Raw genomic sequence first — 24,263 nt, 5'->3', positions numbered from 1 at the left:
CTACAATACGGAACATTTTCCAAGCATGGAGAAAGAGCTGGATAAGGTTGTTGAGGAAATAATGTTGACACCAAAAGTTACTGGATGTATATTTGCTGATCATCAAGGCTTGTGTTTAGCAGCAAAAGGAACTGCTCATGTAGATTCAGCTGGCATATTAGTAGCTATATCTGAGCAAGCTTGTAAATTACAGCCGAACTTGAAGCCACCGACGATATACCTAGAATCGGATGATAAAATGTGCCTTATACAACGACATGGTACTATTACTGGTGGAATTTTCAAACATAAAGAATAAATCCTAAGATTTCGTTAATTATTTGGTAACTCTTAATTGCTATATCAGATATTATAGCTATATTTACATTGCTATAATTTCTTTAGAAAATCAAAAACATTTATAAAGTATAAATATGTTATGGTTAGAACATAGAACTTGCTATATTTTGCACTGCAAAATAAATATCACTATATTTTATAATAATTGATTTTATTGTTTATATTTTAAGAATAAAGATAATGTGAGCTAATTGTATTTCCTGTTTTATTGCACCTTAACAACATAAAATGGTCATTCATTCGTAAGAACGATACAACTGTATTTTATAAATAAAATAAACCTTTTAAAATACACACATTTATTACAGAAATGCTGTCCTAACAGTAACATGACAAGAACAATGTTATAACCACATCTATAACTATAAATAGCATTCAACATTATAGTATATACTGATTGCCACTACAAGTAACTCTCCAATTGTTCTATATTATATAAAAAATGATTGCTATAATAATTATGAATATAAAATTTATAAACAATGTAGATTTCTTTTCATTCTTGACTTTCAACAAACCATTATATTTTTTAAGTCATATGCTATTTCACAGTGCAAGTTAAAGATTTTATAAATAGATAATGTATGTATAATGTGTCACATAATTTAGTAAGAATTCTAGAAAGCTACTAAATCATGTTTGTCTATATAAATTGAAATTAATTTACCTAAATGAAAATAATTTAATGAAAACTTTTTCTCTAGGCATTTACAAAGGTCTATGTTACAATACACAAACCATTTACAATATCTCTTTGAAGCATTACATTATGCTAAGGTTTATTATGTTATGGATATGTCATAAGCACTATAACTTCTTATGGAGACTATTTTTCTCAGATATAAACCAGATATTAATCCTATTCTTAATAATGTCAAGTGATAAAATAGCTATAAAAGCAAAAAGTCAATAACATTAGGGATATCATTTTGAATAACATGACAATAATAATGCTGTCACAATTCTACTATCTATTCTTAAAATGGGATAACATAAAAATATATACAACTTACATAATTTACATTCACTTATTAATTAAGAATAAATATGGACTTATATGATGGAGGAAGATAATTAATTCTAAATTGAAAGTAATAAATTGAATGGAATTATATAAATTCATTTTTGATATATGAGCAAGTAATGGTAAATATTACTATCTACAGTTAGGGTCCAGCTGGCTTTAATACTATTAACAATATTGTAAGTGAAATTATTTTAAGATTACTTACTTATTACAATCTAATTTTAAGCACACAAACAAGAGGATACAATATTACTCCTTTTATTTATACAATTCTTTTTATAGTCAATAGAAAATGATCATGAAATATTAAGATCATCAATGACACTTATACAAATAGTATATCTACCTATACCTTACAAACTCTAAATCGAGCTGGTAAATTGACATTAATTACAAGGATTAATGCAAAATAAATCTAAAGTTAATAGTACAAGACCCTAATTTGGAATGCATACAATCAAATAATAATTTTCTAAATTTATTTATCTTTTAGTCTACGGAAAGGGAACCAGCATTGGGTTTATACAAACTAATATAATTCTTATTTGCTAAATGTCTTTTCTTTTATTCACAAAAGTTTAAATAGCTTTTTAAATTTTTTTTCATAAAAAAGGGCAATGTAACACAACAACCTCAAAACCCACAATGGTTCACATTCCTCAACTGCTTTCACATACTATTATGTATTTAGTCTTACTTATAACTTAGATCTAATTACATGATGCAACTTACTATAATATTAGGTATATAATAATTTTTTGCACAAGATATGATTTATAAAGTGCCCATCATTAATTTTGCTATTGAGTAGCAGAACATGTTTAATGCAAATTGTTTATTATCAAGTTATGCAAACAAAAGTTTTGCATGTAACACAATGGGTGGCTGGTAGTTTAATAAGTTCAACTACATGATACAATAATGCATTTGTATGGTGGTTGTATTTTATTTTACTTGTAATTTTAAAATTTCTGATTATGATTAATTAACTATAAAAGAAATCTGGTTGCCTAGAACATTAATAGCAAACTAAGACAAATGTTTCACTACAAAATATCATTTACTAATATAAATAACTAATATAAGTCACAGTGAAGTTATAACGACTTTTATATTTGTATGTAACAAGTCACACACATTAAAAGGTTTTACAACATATCACAAAATAAATATCAGTCACATCAATTTAAAAATTACTAATTACCTACACTCAATTTGTATAAAGTATCTAAACCTTTCAACTATACTATACGTAGTTGGTCCCAAAGTTCTGTCACTGGCACATTATTTTTAAATTCTGAACATGATTTTATAAAAAAATTATTGCATTCTATTTTAGAATGTTTGACTATTGTTTTAAAACAAAAAAAACAATTTTTCACAATGGAGTGGACATTTAAAGAAAACTGAATAGTGACAGAACTTTGGGACTGACTACATACTTTAAGAGTAAGCCAATTGATGTTGTCTTTTCTTGTGTTGTATTAATCTGTGCAATTTGAAAATATAATAAGTTTTTATAAGAAACTCAATAAAAACTCAAGTACACATGAATAAAGAAAAAAATTAGTAATAATAAGACTACTATAGTCAAAACATCAAAAAGAGACTTATTTGTAATTAGAGAAATGTGTCACTAGAAAATGTTTTAATAAAAAAATATTCTGTAAGTGTTTATGTTGGACTATAAATGTCTATTGATTCTGTACAAGATTTTTTAACACAACAGTTTTATAATCGTTATTTGAATGACTATTCGTAAATCCTAATACTATCATAAACAAACAATTAGGATTTCTCAGTTAATATGATATAGCTTAAATGCTTTATAGCCTTGGATTAGAAACATCTAAACACAACTAGTTGCATCAACTACTTGTTTGCTCAACGTTTTTGAGCACACAAACCATTACATGCATGCATAAATGGTTTTAAAATCAAATATTATTTAGGTGACACAAATGTCTCCTATCATATACATTAAGTTCCTCAACAATTAATGTAGTATAATACAAATCAAGTCAAAAACATAAGAATTCATCAAATAGCAATGGGATAAATTCACTAAGTAAATAGAGGTCAGTTATTGAGAGGTGGTGGTCCAGTGAAGCTGAATGGTTGTTCGTTGGTGACAAGGTTGGATCGCGGCGCTGAGTTTGGCTGGAAACTACCGGCTTCTAAGGTCGCCGCTGACGTTCTCATTTCATCGATCGAAGCTCTAAAGTACATAAACTGTTAATACAACATCATAAACGATTTCTTAACAACAGTATTAATACACTATTCAATAGTGCTTATCTCTCAAAAAAATGCAGTGCATATTGTGCATTTTTTTTTTGTGTGACTTCATATACTGACTACATAACTTCCACCAGCAATCTCATAATCTAATCATGCAAATACTTAAAAGCAGTTTCATGCAATGCATAGCATATAGGCTACTGTTTGGTACTTCATTTTAGTAGAGAAGAGACAATAATTTCTTATTACCATCAAGGCTAGAGTTGTGAATTTGTAAAACACAACAGTTTAACATATAAGACATTTATAAGCAAAACAATAACAGGTGAAAGTGTTGAAAAATTTATAATTAAGTATCTTAATGTTGTGGGAAAAGGATTAAATCTCTTCTGCACTTCAATGAAAGTCCATGTTATTGCCTTAGTTAGGACGCCACACGTCAGGATCCTCCATGAGTGTGACGTTATGATCTTGGGAGGTCGGCATCGGAGCGCCCGGGGGCGTAGTCCCACCTGCCGCCATTGCAGCCATGTCATCACGCGATCCTCTATACAAGCGTGCAGCAACCAAGTTAGGTATTATACACACCACGAATAGTTATTTACGTATTATTATAACACAACATACAAATTTATTCACTCACATTGTTTTCATATTGTGGTATGGTAATAATTGTCCAGTTATATCATACATTTGTTAGATATTTACTATCAATTGTTATAAATATATCTGGTATTTTATGCATAAAATATTACATTAAAATTAGTAACAGTATGATTCTCTAGAAGCTTAACATTAAAAATAAACCCCAATACATACTAAGCTATTATAAAATTGTACTTACTTTTTACCAAGAGCCATCATGCCATAAATAATTCCTGTAGCAAATATCATTCCACTGCCAAACAATGTGCTCATACTCAGAAAGCACAAGAAGAATGGTGGAAGAGATAGCCTGATAAACCATTATACTTATTAATTAAATGATTTCTAATTTGAAAGTTAAACTATTAAATTAAAAATTAAACTTTTATGTGACAAAAATAATAACTTAAGCTTGCTATGCATATGTCTATAATAAGTAGAAATTTATTTTATGTCTCTTGCTATAAGTGTCTTATCTTCATTATCGACTAGTTATGGAAGAGCTAGTTAAGAAGCTCCTACAGTTGTTAGTACTGTAGTTTCTATTTTCTTTAACACCACTCAGATAAACACAATTAAACATACCCAATGTATAGAGCAGCTTTGTTCCAATAGGGTCGTCCCTCAATTTTTTCAGAAAGAGCTTGCACATAATCTATGAAGAAGCAACAGCATGGTGCTTCACATACAATGACTATAAATCCTGCAAACATTTGCCACACACCTGCTATCAAGCAACCAACTTGGGCAACTATAATACCAGTGCAGTTAAGTAATCCCAGTATGATGGCAACTGAAAAAATTAAACACTTTGTTATTTGTCATACCCAATGAATGTAGACTATACATTTTTTAAAGCATAAATTATGTGAGTAATATTAAGTCAAGCATGTCAAGTGAATTTAATTACATAAAATCATATGTAACAACTTATTAGATAATTTCATAAAGATAAATGTTTATACTGAATTTAAAAGAATTATTCTTCTTATTAAGTTATCATCAATAGATGTTCAATTTAATATAAATTATGCATCATAATCTTGGGAACCAAGTTAAATACAGCATATCATCATTGTTTTTAACAACAAAAGTCAACAATTTTAAGTTTATTGTGCAGATAAACTTTTTTAACATATGATGATATATCAGAGTATAACATGACATATTACTAGATTGCTCATAGTAATAAATTTATTACTAAGAAATAAAAACTTATAGAGTTATGCTTAAGCATACAACAAGGACTTAGTGAAAGGTACATTAATTCCCAATATGTGATGACTTTTAAGTTTGTAAGTAAGTAAATAATTACTAAACACACTTTATCTATGTACGCAAGTATACATTGACTATAAAATATTATGTGACTTTGGGGCATTGAGCATTGTTAGTTGTTTGAATAAAATTTTAATAAGATAAACATGTATTTAAGTATGTCAAAATTCTTGGTTTTGCTATGCTATTGTTCTTGGTTATTGCGTTTTCTCTATAATGGCTAAAGTATAAGTATTTATTTAAAAACGGAATATACATACTAAAACTGCCAATCGTCCCCAACCCTCGACCAGCGTAGCGTAATGTCCAAGGTACATCATCTTTTTGGTCATTGTCGGCTCCCGGACGGGCCCATAACATAGTAATCTTGTTTGCAAATGACTAAAATTATATTTAACCAAGATTAGACAAATATTTCACAAATAAAATCAAATTAATTAAATATTATTAAAGCTTACCATCTTTGAAAAAATCAATCGCCTTGGCACTGACTTGTCAAATTGCACAATGAACATCGAATTTCAAAACTGCATAGAATGTCGAACACAGAGCAATGTCACTTATTTTATTTTGGGTCACACTATGACTACCTACCATAGATTAGAACACTACAAACCTTGTTTTTAGGCATTGTTTAAACTTATGTATCGCAATCAAAATAAAAATTTACGCGTAAAGCACTCTAATGCCAAGACAAAATACACTGGGCCTTTATTTTCTAATGCCATCATTTCAGTACACATGCTAAAAATGGGTTCAAAATGAAATGTCAATGTCAAACTATTGGCATTGGACTGGCATTTCATTTCTTTTTGCAATTTTAAATTTGCAATCTATGTTGTACATGTTCGTGGTACTTTTCTTGTACTTTCGCTCAGTTTGGCATTTTGTCGTTTCCAAATAATTTTCTTAGTAACAGTCGCCTTATTAAATTCTGCTTAACTTTATTCTGTATATCAGTATATCATATAAGGATAAGTTTATTTATTTTCCATATTTATTGTGGTGAATACAAAATGCAACCGACAACCATGCATCCCAAACTCTCCGATACTACCCAAAATATGTAAGTCCCGAAAATAATTTATCCGCCACACAACACATATATGAAAATTGTTTGTAGAATGGATCTAATAGTAATAAACAATAGTTAAATAACCTTTATTACTAACATTTTATTTGTTAAGTTCCTGTAAAATATTCTCGCTATTATAATAAATTATATCAGTGTAGTAAAAAAAATATTTACAGTGCATTTGCAGAAGAAGATGATATGTGCAATGCTGTAGTCTTTGCAACTGATGTGGTAGTTACTACTAACATTGGTAACCATAATCATGGTAGCTCTAAGGTAAAACTCACAAATATTGTGGATTATAACTGGGAAGCAAAATTTTATCCAGGCCGCCTAATTGATGTGCATAACAGTGGAAAATATTTAGCTTATTGCATTAAACGTAAGTAAATTTTCAAGCTTCTTGTATAGAATTCTCTATTTTATTAAATAAAATTGAGTAAATCAAGTAATACAATATTTTTTCAAGACTTAATGCAACATTAATCTTAGGAAGGTTTGTTCATCCTTAGATGCTAAAAATTTATGTATTAGATGTCTTATAAAACATTCAATTCTTGTATGACATTTCAGCTCCAGTATCTGTGGATGGAATGGTCAGAGTTGTATACATGGAACCTGATGTAAATGAAAGATGTCTTATCAAGGGTATGAAAGGAGAGGTAAAATATGATTTATTGTTATTAATTGTAACCAGTATTCCACTTTAAACATAAACAAGTTTTGCTTAAATTGTATTCTTAGTCTGGTTAACCCATTAACACATTACAATAATCATCTTTTCTACTTTTTTAAATAAAATTGTTGCATTAATATGTTTTTTAAATAGGATAAAATTTGATTAACACTTCGAGAATTAATAGATATAAAATGTTTTTATATACCTCAAAATGTTTCTGGTATATATTTTTTCCCTACTATTTTCAATATGTTTCAGGTCCAAGATTTGGCTTTTGCATTCATTCAGAATCAAGTTCTCCTCGCTTGTATTGATGAATATGGGAATATTTATGTCCATGAGTTTATCTATGGAGATGGGAGACTCAGGTAATAGAAATAGATTCTATGAGCAATTCTTAGATTAATTAATAGTTGAGTCAAACATTGACATCACTTTCGAAGTTAGCTGATATTTACAAGCTGTTCACTTTTGTTATTATTATTCTACAGTAAATAAATTATAGCTGTCATTTAGATACTATTATTATATAGGTAAAATACACTAGTAGTGTAATGAACTCTTTAAGCTGGGGGCTGGGGAGCTGGTTTATAAGATGTTATTGAAGGTGCATATAAATTACATTATTTCTTTATAAGATCAACACTAATTGCGGAGATTCAAGAGGACACTGGCCTGGGGGGTTCTGCTCACTTAGTAGCTTGGTGCCCTTACATCCCTGATGAAGATGACGACTCCAGTGATGATGATGTAGCCAAGATGCTACTCAGCACACATTCTAATGTTGGTATGTGAAACATTATAATATATGTTTATTGTTAATCCTTCAAGCTGGCTAATGTATTAAATTTAATTAAAGTTAAAGTTATTACAAAATTGGTTATTACAAATACACATGTTTAGTTGAACTATGTACATATGTAGGGGCAGGTTTGCAGTACTTTTAAATTGATTACTTTTAATATGTTAAATAATCTTAATGTTAAAGTGTTTATAAATTACGTTTTCAGCTCGAATTTGGAATATACGCGAAGTGAGTGCAATAACTGGTGGCGTTGTCAAAGGTAGAGAAGCGTTAAATCGAGGCTTGGGACAGATAGCAAGTACACACGCAGCAGCTCTACGTGCTGCTGCTTTCTCCCCTGATGGTACAGCATTAGCAACTGCAGGGGCAGATGGATATGTTATGTTTGCACAGGTAAGCACTGTGTTAGCAGTAAAAGATTTTTACAGATAATTAATATTAGAGTAGATATCCAATGATACAAAGAGTAAAAATGTGTTTGTAATAAACTCTAAAAGTTATTGAACTGATTTTCATGTTAAAAACCTTTCTGGTTAACCCATTAACAAATTTATTTATGAAAATTAAGTTATAAGTGATGTAACACCTAAGTAAGTAGTACATAATATGTCATTCGGAATAGTAAATCAATCCCAATTTATATGACGACACATTTTAACAAACCTATAGCATTATATGTATTGTTTTACTCTAAAAAAATACAATAAAGATTTGGTTATATGTTAAGTCGCTTTAAGGAAGATAATTTTACGTGAAAACGTCATAAGAACACATTAAATAAAAACTCCATATTTTAAAGAATTGATTTGAATTACTTACTAAATTGTCATTATTTTGTACAATGCAAAAAGTAGTTAATTGATAATTGAAACTTTTCGATAAATTAAGATATATTTGCACTCGTTAATTTTTTTTTTAATAATCGAAGAACAAATTAAATTTTTAAAATACAAGAAATAATTGTTGTAATAAACAATGGAATTTACATTAACTATCCATTTCACTTTATAAACAGTTGACGTATAGGTTGTGTGCTGTCGTTCTCTCTTTTACTCGGACGCATTTTCCGATGGAGAGTATTATAAAAGCCAAACGATTAGGCGGATCGTGCTTCTCAATCGCTTGTCGCGCTCTAGCTTGCACGCTCGACTCGGAACGTGACAATAAGTCATGTTTTTATGTTCATATATTTATAAGACGTTATCACAACAATTTTTTTAAGGTATGCATAGATGGATCAGATGTACCCCGTTGTCTTCATAAATGGCAGCCACATGAAGGCAAACCTCTCACCTGTCTCTTCTTTCTGGACAACCGTAAAAATTATAATACTGAGTGAGTTTGTCATTATTTTTATCTTCTCTCCTTTACATTTCAGATTTTGAGTAATACCGCCTGATTCAGTGGGATATTTTTTTGCGTGCCGTGCAGTGGTCCTAATATTATTATTTATTCACTTAAACATGTGAATATCCAGTTATATTTATTTTTAGTTGTATTATTTTTTTTTACAAATTATAAACATTTTTCTTATTATTTTTTGAAATGCTTTTAATGTTTGTTTCCATATGCACATGGAGAATTGGTTGTACTATTACTATTTTGACTATTCCATTTATCCTACATTGGATTAACGGTTATATATTATTAATATTAAAACATTAAAAAAATATTGAGAAATTTTCTTAATGGTTTCATTATGTGTTTACTAACCAAAATTATAATTCTATAAATTACAGTGTCCAATTCTGGAAATTCGCGATAACAGGCGCGGATAATAACACGAACATAAAGATATGGACCTGCAAGACCTGGATGTGCCTTCAGACGATTACATTCACTCCTCCCTTGGGCACAGATCTGCCGTTGAGTTTGAAGGCCCAATTAGATGCCAGTGCGAGCTATTTGCTTCTAAGTGACTTTAAAACTAGAAGTCTTTATGTGCTTAATATGAAGAGGGACGATGAAGACCGAATGGCATATTGCAAGAGTGTCTCTGAGTTTTTGCTACCGTATCAGGTGCTCGGGTTCTGTATTGTAGATGCTGGTGAGTTTTTAAATGTTTTTATTTTCATAAATATTTTTATAACATAAATGACTAAGTGAAAAGTGTCTGTTGTTTTTGATGTCCTTAGAGGATGGCAAATTTTCAATTAACTTTTATACTATTTAATCAGTCGTCGAAGCGCAGCCGTGCGAGTGACACGCGTATAATCTAACACGATCTTTTTAAGACAATCTAATCATGTCTAAGTGTGACCAATGTAATAAACCTTTTTCTAAATCTTTGCCTGGATGTGAATGTGCCCGATGTGAAAAAATGGTACACCTAAATACCAGATGTAGTGGTCTTACCAACAAACAGATAACCGCATTAAAGGCGGCCCCAAGCTTGGACTGGACCTGTATGGAATGTCAACAAGAATCCCCGAAGCGAAACTCCTCTTTGTATCTAACAGAGGATGCAGAGGAGGATATACCTATGGACACTAAGGGGCTAATACAGAAAATTTCAAAGGAAGTAGAAAAAACTATAAAGAAGGAAATAAACGAATTCAACCAATCTCTGCAATTTCACAGTACGAAGCTGGACGAAGTATTAGGTTGTATTGATGCTTTTAAAAACACCATAAAAGTTTTAGAAAGAAAAAACACGGAACTAATACACAAAAACAACAATCTGGAATTGAGGGTAGGTGCATTGGAGCAGCGTTTCCATGAGATGGAACAGGAGAAACTTTCTAATTTTATAGAAATAGCAAACGTCCCCCCTGCGAGTGAAGAGAATGTGAGAAAATTAGTTGAAAATGTAGCATTAAAACTTAAACAGCCCTTCGACAGTATCCGTAACACAATGCGATACCAAGGTAAAAACGACCAACCGGGCATTATACAAGTAAAACTTAATGATAAAGCAACCCAAGAAAAGTGGATTAAAGCTGCAAAAACCATTAAAACTATGGTGGCCGATGTTTGCCCCTATGAACCCAACAATAACAAAATAGTATTCATCAGGGAAGCAATGACTAAACACAACAAAAGCGTTTTATGGGAAGCCAAACAGGAATTAAAGAATAAACAAGGATATAAATACGTATGGTTTAAAAACGGTATGGTGCGTGCAAGAAAGGATGAAAACACTAAAATACAAAACCTAAGATCAGTGTTGGATATACAAGTGCTAAAAAAAAGACAGAATGCCAATTAACTGACCAATTTAAATGCATATAAATTATTATTATTAAGATGGATAGTTTAACTAGTGATATTTGTGAATTAGAAGACTGTATAAACATAAGTGATTTTGTGAGTAAAATTCCCAGTAGACATTTAAATCTATTGTGTGTACACATAAACATAAGGTCAATCATAAAATACTTTGATAGTCTTGAGCAGTGTATTTATGCGGCTGGAGCTGTTGACGTTATTGTGCTTACAGAAGTAAACATTTCTGATAAAATCAGTTGTCTGTATAATTTAGATGGATACCATATGTTTTCGGCACTCAGAAACGGTAGGAAAGGTGGAGGTATCGTAGTATATGTAAAAAAGAAACATAAATTTAATATGAAAATTGTAAAAAGCCAACATTTCGAGAATATACTTTTTACCATCACAACTCAGACAAAATACACTGCTCAAATTTGTGCTATTTACCGCCCACCTAGCCTAAGCAAGAACCTGTTTATTGACGAACTTCATAATATTATTAAGAACAACTGTCAGAAAAATATTGATTTGTATCTATTGGGAGACGTTAATATAAATCTAAAGCTAGACATTCCTATAAAACATAAATATTGCAACACATTACACAGTTTAGGCCTTATGTGTGGGATCACAACTTACACTAGGGCGGAACTATACAAAGGAACCATTACAAAATCATGCATAGACCACATATACGCTCGATCCCAAACACACGACCTATACACGGCAACGGTTGGCACAAAACTAGCGGACCATCGAGCGATCGTGCTTGCTTGCACTAAAACACAGTCACAGGATGTTCCAACATATAAAACATTAATTGACAATAATAAATTAGCGATCCTTCTAGAGCAAATTGATTGGAAGCCGACATTAGAAATGAAGTGTCCTATTGGTATATATAACTTCATACAAAATAACTTAACACAAGCATATAAAAAATCTGAATGTACAGTTAAACTTAAATCTAACTCTCTTCGAAATAGTAACCATTGGATTAATAATAGAATTATTAAAGGATGTCAGTACAGAGATAAACTTTTTACTCAATATATAAAAGATCCAAACAACTTAATACTCAAACAAAAATATAATAAAACCAGAAATTATGTCAATAAATTAATAAATAAAACTAAAAATAAAACAATTAGAATCAATATAGAAGCTAATAAAAATAATCTAAAAAATCTATGGGACATATTAAACCAACTAACAGGAAAAATTAAAACATCCATGGACGTAGCTATACAAAACGCATTTGCAAACCAAAATATTACATGTAAAGATATTGCAAATAATTTTGCAACTTCCTTCCACAATAGTATTAGTAATATAGCAACCAACTGTGTAAATCCACTGTTAGATAAAAGCTCCTACCAGCATACAGAAAATACTAGTATGAGATTTCAGTCAGCAGACCCTAAATCAGTTGCAAAGATAATTAAATCATTAAACGACAGAAAGTCTCCAGGTGCAGATAAAATACGAGTTATGGATATTAAAACATTATGTAATAAAATCAACGTAGTCATAGCTAACCTTATTAATACGAGCATTTATACTGGAAAATATCCTAACTTACTAAAAACAGGCATAGTTCGACCAATATACAAAAATGGTAGCAAAAAAATCTATAATAATTATCGTCCAATAACTATATTGCCAACAATTAACAAAATAATAGAAAAATACATATGTGGACAAATTCAAAATTATTATAAAAAACACAATATTCTTTCTAACAAACAATATGGATTCCAACCAAATAAAAATACCACACAATTGCTATCCGCATTCACAGACCACATTTATAAACATTTAAATAAAAAAGATCATGTTCTAGTAGTGTTTATTGACTACAGTAAGGCATTCGACACATTAAAGCACAGCGTAATCCTGCAGAACTTAAATGACTGCGGAGTACGAGGAAACCTACTCAAGTGGTGTGAAAACTATCTGCAAGACAGAACTTATCGTGTTAAAGTGTGCAACGAAGAAAGTTTTCCAATATCTATTACAGAAGGTACGGCTCAGGGCTCAGTCATTGGGCCTTTACACTACCTTACCTATGTTAACACATTACCTAACATAATAAAGTATTGTCAGATATTCCAATTTGCAGATGATACATGCCTAGTAGCTGCAGGGCCTAACATCCAAGAAGCAGAAACAAAGCTACAATCTGATTTCGATACATTGGCTAAATGGTCCCACGACGTAGGACTTGTACTAAATCCTAACAAAACAAAGTTCATGCATATCCGATCCAGTCACAATCTAAATTCACGTACACCCATCTTAATCTTACACAACCACACATGTGCACATTCTTATAACTCGTACCCCAATAGCTGCAACTGCAACGCTTTAGAATTAGTTCATAACCATAAGTACCTGGGGCTTACAATAGATGACCGAATGTCCTGGAAAATGCACATTAATTCTGTCTGTGATAGGCTAAGAGCGATACTTGCCAAATTCACTTTAATAAAAAATAAAATACCACTTAAAACTCTGCTACTATTATACAAAGCACTAGCCGAATCCATTATAACATATGGACTTACAAGCTATGGGAGAACATGCAAAACTTATCTAAATCAAATATTTGCAATACAAATACGTATTTTAAAAACAATTGCTCCCTTAAAATTAAAATCACAATATAAAGCGGACTACAGAAAGCTATTTGCATTTTTCAAAATTATACCTATACACGAGAAAGTACAACTAGGATTATTAAATGAAAACTACTTTACAGAAAATTATCTCAAAACAATTAAAACTCACTATCACTACTCAACACGTAGAAAATTAAAAAACGAATTTCTATTACCCAAATACAATAATTTATATGGGAAAAAAACATTAGATTACATTATTCCAAATTTAATAAACTCGATACCAGCTACACTTCTTACGAATATAACAAGAAACAATATTAAATTTAAATTAAAAAAATACTACATAAGTCAAACAATTATAAATTATGCATAACATAAATTATGCCATATACGTCATTAAAATATATATATATTCGAATATAGGAACTCATCCTGTATGTGAATAAGAATTCTCGACAAGAACAGGTTTCCTGCATCGGCTAAATATGGCGCGTCAGTGTTTAGATTTGTTTATGACGTTTTACGTGCAATTTTAAATCGTTTGAATGGTTTGATTGTTATAAATTTACAGTTTATATGTCACTGGCCTTAGTATATATATATGTGTGTTAATGATTTAATTATGTTCGACGTCCTGGTGGATAGAAAAACTGTGCACAGTTTGTGTTTCCACCACATCAACTACCTTTATATTAAGAACACTTATACAACAATAAATAAATAAAAAAAAAAAAAATAAAAAAAAAAAATCTTAAGAAAATTATAAAAGCCAATAGTTTACTTACGTACTTGTTCTGTTGAACAACAAATTTGAACCTGTTTTAAATTTAATGAAACTCTAATATGAAAATCTTAAGTATCTATTGGCAATGTTTTGCTTTTATAATAAAATAGTTATTTGAATAATATTTATGATAAACTTATTATGAGTATATTATAATATAGAAAAAAGATTGTTATTAGTATTGATTTGATTATGTCAAATTCATTGTTTTTGACAGAGTACCTATTCAAGGTTGAAGGCTACAAAATAAGCATCTTATAAGTGGGTGTAGGTATAGATTCCAGAATATATAGTATAGATTATAATTTGTCCACAGAGGAGCAATTGGTGAAGTGTGAGTCGCGTTGTGACGATCCCTTTCACAGAAATGGATCCGCACTTGACAATTCCCCTGCTGATTTTGATTTACATGTAAGTTATTTACCCTATTTTTTTATATAAAAATTAAACCCTTATTGCAGTCTAATTGTGCTATTTTAACTGATGTCTTTTTTCCAAAGTCTTAAGTTCGAAAGTTTTAAATTCCCTGCTTAACCAAATTATTCGAATTTGAAAGACAACTTGCATATTCAAAAATAATTAGTTAGAAGTCGACGAATTGAATGAGATTCAGAACATTACCTGAGTGATAACTCTATAAAGGTTCTTTTAGTTTTAACAACTACAAAATCTATGCAAAACTTTGGAAGTTTAATATTCTATTATCGTTTCTAGGACAACGAGGTGTGCACAGAAAATGAAGCAGGTTCAAAGCGGACTAAAGTACGACTTTATTTGATGCAGCCCAAAGGTTTACAGGAGGCAAATCTTATATACACACAACAACCCACTGAAAAACAATCAGATGGTAAGTTTTGTACTTTTATTTTTGAAGCTTGATATCAAGTTGACAGATTGAATTATTTTATATTTTGATTAGTCTATGGAAATGTTGCCATATTTCGCCGCCATGTTGCTGTTTTCTATTTGATTTCGTTGATAATTGCTAGATTGAAGCTATGTATGTGCGTCGGAAACAATTAAAATTATGTAAAATAATTATAAGTTTATAATAATACATTGCTTCAATCCGGTAAAAAAGTGTTATCTTTAAATGTGTAAAAGCTATGTTAACAAAGGCAATACTATGATAATTACTAGTTTTTGTCTGGCAATTGAAGTCAGGGTTCCATGAGGTAAAAGCTAACAAATATTTAACAATTTTTTTACCTCATGGTTAAGTGGTACAGCGTGTCGTCTGAGGTATCAGATTCGATTATTATATATTTCATTAAAAGCGAAGATCACAGCGATCGTTAAAAGTCTTAGCACTAGTTAAAACTATGTACCAAGTTTTGTGAGACGTACACGCAACATATCCCTAATTTTTTGTTTCATTATTAGATTTGGAAAGTTTAACGCTTGAAGAGCCAGTGGAAGAAGACGAAATTCCTTCAAATATCCTACAGCAACAAACACAACAACTCAAGAACCTACTTCTTAGGTCACAGGTGAGGTTTTTATCAACAATGAAATGCAGAATTTTATATTTATAAGCAGCTTGTAAAAAAAATATATATGAATGGCGCTACAATCTTTATGTAACAAGGAGTTTATTAAATCGATGTGATTTTTTTAATATGAACTGAAGGTGAAGTTACCATTACCTTCAAGTTATATGGAAAACGCGTATTTGTTACTCTGTCGTAGTTGTCGTATACAATTTCTCCTAAATGGTTAAATACAATTGTCAGTTAATTAAATTATTGTGATATATGAGAAGATTTGTACAAAATACATTTAGTATATTAATTCCATGTATCGATTTAAAATGTATTACTAATTGGCTGGTGTTTCAGAATCAAACAAACATTCTTATAAATCCTCGAGTCGAGTCACCTACTGATATGCCGCAGCTGAATCTTATGACGCCGGACGCTTTTAGGTAACATTATAAATACTTTATTTTAAACACAACCATCCTGGTGCTACCACCCTTTTTGTATTCTACCCTCATATTTCATATTTTTTTTCTTTTTTAAAATAAAGTTATTTTGACTATAACAATCTTTATACGTACGTACTCTCAAAGCTACTATGACACTACGTGAATATTTTAAAATGTATATTTAAAGTCTGAGTTTGGACACCAAAATTTGCTCAGTATCGCGAAATCACTTGCATAATACGCTAATTGTTGCAGAGTCGTAATAAAACACGATTTTTATTACAAATGATTATTCCTAACTATATAACAGTTTTCTGTAATGACAGCAAGAAATTACCTTGTTTTTTCATGGTATTTGCAGCCATACATTAGACAGCATTCCTCAAACAACACGTCACCAATAGAATTATAAATGTGTCGCGTCACGTGTACGTTAATATATCATGTATCGTGTACAATCTTATGTTACGCCGCCCATTGGTAAAATCACAAATTACGCTCATTCACATTAAGATGGACAAGTAATTTGGTGTACAATTTTCATTACCATAAAAAAATATGTTCTTTAGTAAAAAAAAATTGTTTGTTGTTTATCTAATTTTATCTTGCTACCTAGATATAGAGGCTTTATGTTTTTTTTTTATACTGAATTCCAGCTCTCCTGGTAAACGTGATGAAGAAGAGACTTCAGTGACCGTTCAAGACATTCCGCGACTATCAAATGCCGGTCAGTTACTTCAATTTATAGAAAATTAAAAAACTTAATCACTTATAGCATACTAATATTTGCGTATTCTACTTCTAAAAATATTGTGTACAGGTTGCGAAGAAGATGAAGTGGTCAGCTTCAGTTCGGCCAAGCAGGTCTCCGGTGGGTCCTCACCAAGTCGAGAGGTTCAACAAATTATGTCTCATAACGACTTTTATAAGGTATATTTAAAATACCGTGGCCCCCATTTGGGCAGTTTTCTGGATATCTCACAAACCCAATTTGTTATAGAATGAACATGAATATAGTTTTAACAATCTATATGTTACTGACTATAGGATGATGAAGAAGAATCTCAGTCCCCAGCAGTAGAAGAGTTGACCACAAACGGAACAGACACAATTTATCCAACTGAGTTGTATGTTTCACCTGAGAAACCGCAAGCAGCCGCCAAATTAACCCATAGCAGTAAGTTACATATGTTAATTAAATGGGAAATTTAGACACATTTAACCAACTTCAATACGTTTCTTGTTAGGCAATCTGATAGAGTCTACGGTCAGTGAACCAGCTTTTTGCTAACAGATATAAATCTTCTTCACTACATATATTTTATTTGTTAGCATTTAAAAGGTGAAATATACTGTTTTATTTCATATACAATAATACTCTAATGTGGATGCACAGACTACTTTACACTGGAACACTGACATAAGCTTCTACCATAGAACTAATGATAATGAACATAGATAAACTAAACATTTTGTGCATACATTAACATTTTTTTTTTTCATATTTAGTATGAAGTAACATACTTTTTTTAAGTATCCATTTATATAACCGACTTCAAGAAGGTTAGCTGTTTGACCTCATGTATATATTGTTATGTTAGTATCATTATCTTTTATTAGCAAGATTAGCAAAGCATGCTTAAAATAATAAATTTCGAAATGTACATTTGTTCATAAATTTTTCTGACTCTTAAAGGCCTATGATATGATGTTTATTAATCATGCCATGTGCAGTTTTACATACAGGGCATACATAATGATTAATAGATCACATTTGTCTTTTAGCTTTATAGTGAAGTGACTGCTTAGAACATCGATTAAAATGAATGAATCGATACGAACTATTAAAGTAAAGGAATCTGTTGAATTAAATTAAAATAATAATATGTTTTGATATTACCACAATGTGGTTATTAATGTATTATGAAATATTCCTTCACAAGTAATATTGTAGTCCATGTTAGAAATCACCCTTAAATAAAATTATTCATTTCAGACAGCGAAACGTCCTGGCCGCAAATTTCGTTAGCTCAAATCACGGAAGCAAACCAGCGTAAAGCGTCTAGCGATAAATCAAGCAGTCAATCGCTTTCCGCTCCGCTATCAGCACCGCTAACCGCTCCACCGCAACCTACAGTTGTAACAGTCGTAGATGAAACCACTAAGAATAAACTGGAGTCTTTAGAATCTAAACTCGATAAGCTAACAGGTATTCTAAGATCATTTTTAAATTATAAAATGAAGAATAACACACAGTTTTTAATTTATAAATTAATTTTCATTTAAGTTTTTGGATTATCTATTTGAAAGCATTAAAGAGTAAATGTTCATAAATTATTTAAATAAAATTCCTTTCAAGATATTCTAGTCAAGTAAAATCATTTATAATAAAAAAATCTCTCAGTATATCTATTAATATATTATGTTTGTACTTAAATGTGTTTTCTGTCTTTGGCTATCTATAGTTAAAAAAAAAACTTTTTTATAATTTTACTATTTTTTATGTATGGGAGCGTTCAAGTTAAATTATGTCACGCAATGTTTGTGGATTCGTGACAATAAATAGTAAATAAGGGTGTTCCCAATGTCCGCATTGATAACATAATTTTTCAGATCTAGTAACCCAACAAGCGCGTGAATTACGTGCATTGCGCAATGAAAGTCGACCTGCGCGTGAGTTCGTAGAACAGGCGTTACTCGAACACACGCAGAGGACCACAGCTGCCATAGATACAGCTCTTTCTAGCGGGTATAATATATGCTATTTTCCTTAAATATTTAATTGTGATTGTTTTGTGTAGTCTCTATCCGTGTAAGAGAATATCTTATATTTTATACTCTACTACTACCACGGCACCGTACATTTTTGTAAATTTGTCTAATAACTTTAGATTACAGGTTGTCTGTCAGTCAGTGTCTAATTTGATAAATGTGGTAATATTTTGTTTAGATACGCTGAAGTATTTCGGTCCGATCAATTTTAATAAAATTTATAAATAAATAAAAATTGTCTGAAAGTCATATTAAAAAGTCTTGAAATACTAAGAAGTATGAAATATACCTACAAAGAAAAAGTCTTTAAATACTTTTAAGCTTATGTGTCATTATAACCCTTCTTATTATATATATATTATGCAGTTGGGAGCGCATATCTCGTATGGGTGAGTCCGCTAGCGTAACAGCGGCACAAGCAGCGGGAGCTGGAGCGGCAAGAGCGTTGGAACCACTCGCAGCGGCTTTACAACACGAGTTGGCTGTCAAACTCACAGCCACGGACAAGCTTCTTTCTGAGAATATTAATAAGCTGGTTAACAGTAAGGTAGCTAATCTAATTTGTGTTGGACTATATTTTTTTAGTTTCATAACTTCGAAATTGGCTGTGACTATAAAATAACTATAACACGATACTCATCTCACAAACTTTTTTACATAATTTTACAAAAATAACTAGTTTATGTTAAAATAAACCTATAAAATAGATAAAAACCTCTTTTAATATAATCCGTGTATTCTGCTGCATCATCAGATATAAATAAGGCTTTAATATATCTTTAAACATACAAATATGACCACCATGCACATGCTTGACCATTGCCATACATATTTGTTTAAAGTATAAATATGACGTGGTTTACGAATCTTTTTGAAAACGTATGTTTGTAGACCGTAATGGAACGTCTCAGCGGGTCTATAGCGTCCTCATTATCGGAAATGGTGCGTACGTCGTTCCGCGATGCGTTGCTAGAAAGCGCTGTTCCCATGATGGAGAAAGCGCACGCGCAGATATTCCGACAGATTAACCACGCTTTTCAAAATGGGACTAAGGAATGTAAGTATAAGATGATGCTATTATTTATTTACAGATTAAAATTATATAAAAATAAAACTAGTAAAATTTATTGCATTTAATTTGTGATGGTGTTTCAAGTAAATTTGCAGTCCATCAACCAATTTTTTGTACGTGCTTCATAAAGCTTTACTCCAATATTACATTTTAACTGTTAACACTATCTTTTATAGCTATCGCACTAAGTGTTATATGTATTATATTCGTCAATTAACTATATTTGCGCATATACAAGCGTTTACATAAACATTTCACTGTACAGACTAGAAGAATACGTAAAAAAGAATAGCTAACAATGCAAATGTAATGGTAGATTTTAGTACGGATAATTTAATATGCGTTTTGTATTTGAAACCGAACATTACAATGTATCGTTTCAATAACTGTGTGTGGTACACAAATTGTATGAATAGTCGATACGTTTGCTCTCAAAAACTGAAGTTATCATGTTGACGTATACGAATACTTGACGAAGCTATCATAAAGTCCGTACGCGGACGTAGGAGATTGTTTGGAAAATATATTTTCAGAATCTTACAAAATAATGAATATATTATAGTTACAGCGAACACAGAGCAGGCAGCTCGTTTAGCAGCAGAAAGGGGTGGGGCAGCTGCCGCCAATGCCTTGCGATCAGCTCTCGAACAACACACGGAAGCTCTTGCTAGGGCCACACCAGTGCAGCCTCAATTGTTTGCTGCGCAGTTAAAGGAAGTCGCACATAAGTATGTCTTGTGTAAATTAACTTTACGTCAATACTAATGTTTACATGTTTGTTTTTCCAATGAAATTAGTAGTGGGTGGTGGTAATTGGTAGCTCTTTATTATTATAAAATGTTTCACTTTAGATTATTACCATATATATATTATTACAAAAGAATGTACAAATAACAACTAATACATTTTCTCAGTGTACTCGAGAAAGAAATGTCTTGGTGGCGTGAGCAAGCAAGAAACGTGGCAGTTCAAATGTCACGTGCACAAACACCTGCCACACCCTCCGTGTCTGAAAGACAGGTAAGAATTAGGTTATTTAGTCTAAATATAGAATTATATTGCATACAATAACTATCACATGCTAATAAAGAACGCGTACCACAAAACAAAGAAGATATTTGTGTAACTTTTACTTGCATTAATTCTATTATTTTTTTTAATAAATCAGTATAATTATTAATCTATTTCGATTACGGCGTAACCATAATTTGAAAGGGGACGAAATTGTTGGAATAGTTTTAATGTAAATAAACAGTCCATGACCGGCTTCAAATTCCTAATTGTTGAAATTCCATGATTCGTTAGATGGAAGATTATTTAAAATTATGTTTGGTAAAACAAGATATCTTTGAAGCAAATAAATATTTATTTTCAGAAAAAATTTCGAAATGCACCAAGAAACTGTGTCCAAGAGTCCTTACCTTTTTTGTTAAGGGTACTGTTTTTACTTTGAAAATATGTTTGTATTTTAATTGAATATAACATAGAGCCGATAATTGTGTGTAGTAAATATTATTTATATGTGATTTATTATATGTAGTGGTAATTAGTAAAAAAATGTGTTTTTCTTACCATGCCTGTATTTTTATTTTTCTTTGACTTGTTTCAGTTGCAAGTTAGCCAAATTCAGCAATTGTTATTAAATGGCGATGCAAATGGGGCCTTTCAAATGGCTTTACAAGCAGCAGATCTAAACTTGGTAGTGGGAACTTGTAAGAGCACGGATCCGTCAAATATTTTTGGACCACCGTGCAAATTGAAACAGCCCGTCCTCCTTTCTTTAGTACAACAGCTAGCTGCTGATATGGGAAGAGACACGCAAATCAAACTTAGGTAATTAATTTTGGTCCTACAAGCCGGAATGTGAACATTTCTTCAATTTCCGAGTAATAAGTTGTCTATAGTAATTTTTTTACAAAGTAGAATTAATTCAATTTATTTTGTAAATGGCATGTTTCAGGATTAATTTTTAATTTCTAATGTGTTAATTTTACAGGTATATAGAAGAAGCCTTAATGAATCTAGACACAAACAGCCCGGCGACAATAGAAAACTTACCAAAAGTGATACCAGGGCTACAGAAAAACATAGCAAATTTCCTCAATGCTAATCCTATCCATGCATTGACTCGACAGTTCAAAGTTCTTTTGATGGCTGCCGAATCACTGAATAAGTTTTGTGCCTGACCGTGCTGTCACTGTATTTGTGTCAGGCGTTGACTAAAATGGACATTAAATCAACGCTTCCGGGTCTAGATCACGTCAGAACCATATTAGCCAAGAGCCTGTTTTTTTCTGACGGTTGTACACACTCGATCTCTAAAGATGTCCACAGGTAATGCCTATATAGCGTGCTCTCACTGAGACCCTGAGATGTCGAGACTCTAAGAGTAAGATTAAGAGCCCAGACCTGAGTCTTATCTTATATGAAGAGCTTGACGAGTGTGACATACATTATTTCAGTAATTGAGCAGTTTCTTGCCTAATGTTTTTGATCTATATTTAACTTTCGAAGTTATGTTATAAAAATTGGTTGACATCTTAACATTAACATTTTAAATAATATATTATACTAAAATTTTCAAGTGAAAGTTTCATTATAGATCAAAAACTATGGTTGAATTTTCCCGAAAGCAGTGTTGATTTTATAGTGCAAAATAATGGAAATATGGCGTCGGTGAAATATGAGTGAAAAGTGATTGGATGCAAGACAATGATGATTTCGTATATATAAATAAAACAATTGTGTATTAGTCTGTTATAATTTAGTTTTTATATCTTAAAATATGTGCTATGTATAATACAAGAATTTGTTTCAAGCGTAGTGTTGAATTAAAACATCTTACTACCTATTAAAAGAAGTCACTTAAGTGCCTACTTCATGGCGGAGGAAGGTATGATATTATTAATTTACTTGAAAATGTAAATTATTTGAATTTTTAGTCAATTATGTAATTATTATTTAATGTGCTACTATCATTCATACATAGATACTCAGCTATATGGTTTAGATTCCAAGCTTTTAAAAAAAAGCTGCTTCTGTGAATCTAGTTCCTGGTTTTTTCCTTGTAATTTGATTTGTAATAGTTAAAAACAAAATTCATGTTTTTTATTTAAAATTTTATATGTATATATTAAGAAATGAGCAAAAAAGATAATTTTGATTTTTTTTTAATAGTAGGTACTATATAATAAGACTGGCCATTATGTATGTATAAGTAGTATTTGTTGGGACTATTAACATAAAAATATCATTGTTTACAGTTAGTGTTTTATTAGCAACAAACTGAAATCAATACATTTAAATTATTAGATTAGAGGTATTTTCTAAGTCTTTTTGAATGATTATAAAAATATTAATAAACAATAGATAAATATTTGTTGTTTAGTGGAATATAAAAAACAAGAATTGTAATACCTGTCAACATTATTTACCAAAGTGCAAATAAACCTGATAAGCTACTGAAACAATTTTGCTGAAACTTGGATAGTTCCTATGTTCCAATATACCAAAAAGTATCTATGTGTATGTTAGTTTACGAGAAATTTGTGGATAACCATACACTAGATTTATGAAGTTGCTGTGAAGCCTAAATAGATATGTAAACTCAAATATCACCTTATTTTAACAAAATCTCAAGAAAAAAATTATAACCTCATTTTTTGAAGCCGGATAAAAATACATGCCAAGTAATAAAATATGCGCGTAGACAAGTACAGTGCTCAGTATCAGCGCAAAGTGATAATACGCATAGCGATCAGCAAGTCTTATTTCCCGACCGACGA

General features: G+C 30.9%; 3 protein-coding genes across 5 annotated transcripts; 2 read left to right on the top strand and 1 right to left on the bottom strand.

The window, feature by feature from the left end:
• Nucleotides 1-609: 609 nt before the first annotated feature.
• LOC123708361 (calcium channel flower) lies at nt 610-6,195 on the bottom strand. 2 transcript variants are annotated; one of them, XM_045659037.1, is made up of 6 exons: nt 5,989-6,195; nt 5,791-5,911; nt 4,838-5,045; nt 4,452-4,562; nt 4,027-4,154; nt 3,451-3,584 (listed from the first exon to the last, which is right to left on the bottom strand). In XM_045659037.1, exons 1-5 carry the CDS (start codon nt 6,043-6,045, stop codon nt 4,028-4,030), a joined length of 624 nt encoding a protein of 207 aa, XP_045514993.1. In that variant the 5' UTR covers nt 6,046-6,195; the 3' UTR covers nt 3,451-3,584; nt 4,027. The 2 variants fall into 2 exon arrangements, with proteins under 2 accessions (XP_045514992.1, XP_045514993.1); XM_045659036.1 differs by lacking the exon at nt 4,027-4,154 and having other exon boundaries at nt 610-3,584; nt 5,989-6,173.
• Nucleotides 6,196-6,384: 189 nt separating this feature from the next.
• LOC123708135 (enhancer of mRNA-decapping protein 4) lies at nt 6,385-23,732 on the top strand. Of its 2 annotated transcripts, none has more exons than XM_045658669.1 (23): nt 6,385-6,596; nt 6,764-6,987; nt 7,179-7,267; nt 7,543-7,652; nt 7,923-8,071; nt 8,295-8,482; nt 9,312-9,424; nt 9,829-10,136; nt 15,024-15,118; nt 15,422-15,554; nt 16,091-16,197; nt 16,546-16,631; nt 17,291-17,361; nt 17,455-17,564; nt 17,682-17,811; nt 18,631-18,843; nt 19,248-19,383; nt 19,773-19,953; nt 20,298-20,463; nt 21,041-21,206; nt 21,393-21,498; nt 22,088-22,311; nt 22,475-23,732. In XM_045658669.1, the coding sequence occupies exons 1-23, from the start codon at nt 6,547-6,549 to the stop codon at nt 22,662-22,664; spliced, it is 3,345 nt and encodes a 1,114-aa protein (XP_045514625.1). In that variant the 5' UTR covers nt 6,385-6,546; the 3' UTR covers nt 22,665-23,732. The 2 variants fall into 2 exon arrangements, with proteins under 2 accessions (XP_045514625.1, XP_045514626.1); XM_045658670.1 differs by having other exon boundaries at nt 6,386-6,596; nt 6,782-6,987; nt 22,475-23,731.
• Nucleotides 10,272-13,880, top strand: LOC123708136. The gene has a single exon (XM_045658671.1). The coding sequence runs from the start codon at nt 10,335-10,337 to the stop codon at nt 11,295-11,297; it is 963 nt and encodes a 320-aa protein (XP_045514627.1). The 5' UTR covers nt 10,272-10,334; the 3' UTR covers nt 11,298-13,880.
• Nucleotides 23,733-24,263: the final 531 nt, after the last annotated feature.

This window comes from Pieris brassicae, chromosome 4, assembly GCF_905147105.1.
Source record: "Pieris brassicae chromosome 4, ilPieBrab1.1, whole genome shotgun sequence".
NCBI classification, from domain to species: Eukaryota; Metazoa; Arthropoda; class Insecta; order Lepidoptera; family Pieridae; genus Pieris; species Pieris brassicae.
Note: the sequence above shows the minus strand (reverse complement) of the source record. Positions and strands in the feature narration are given on the sequence as shown.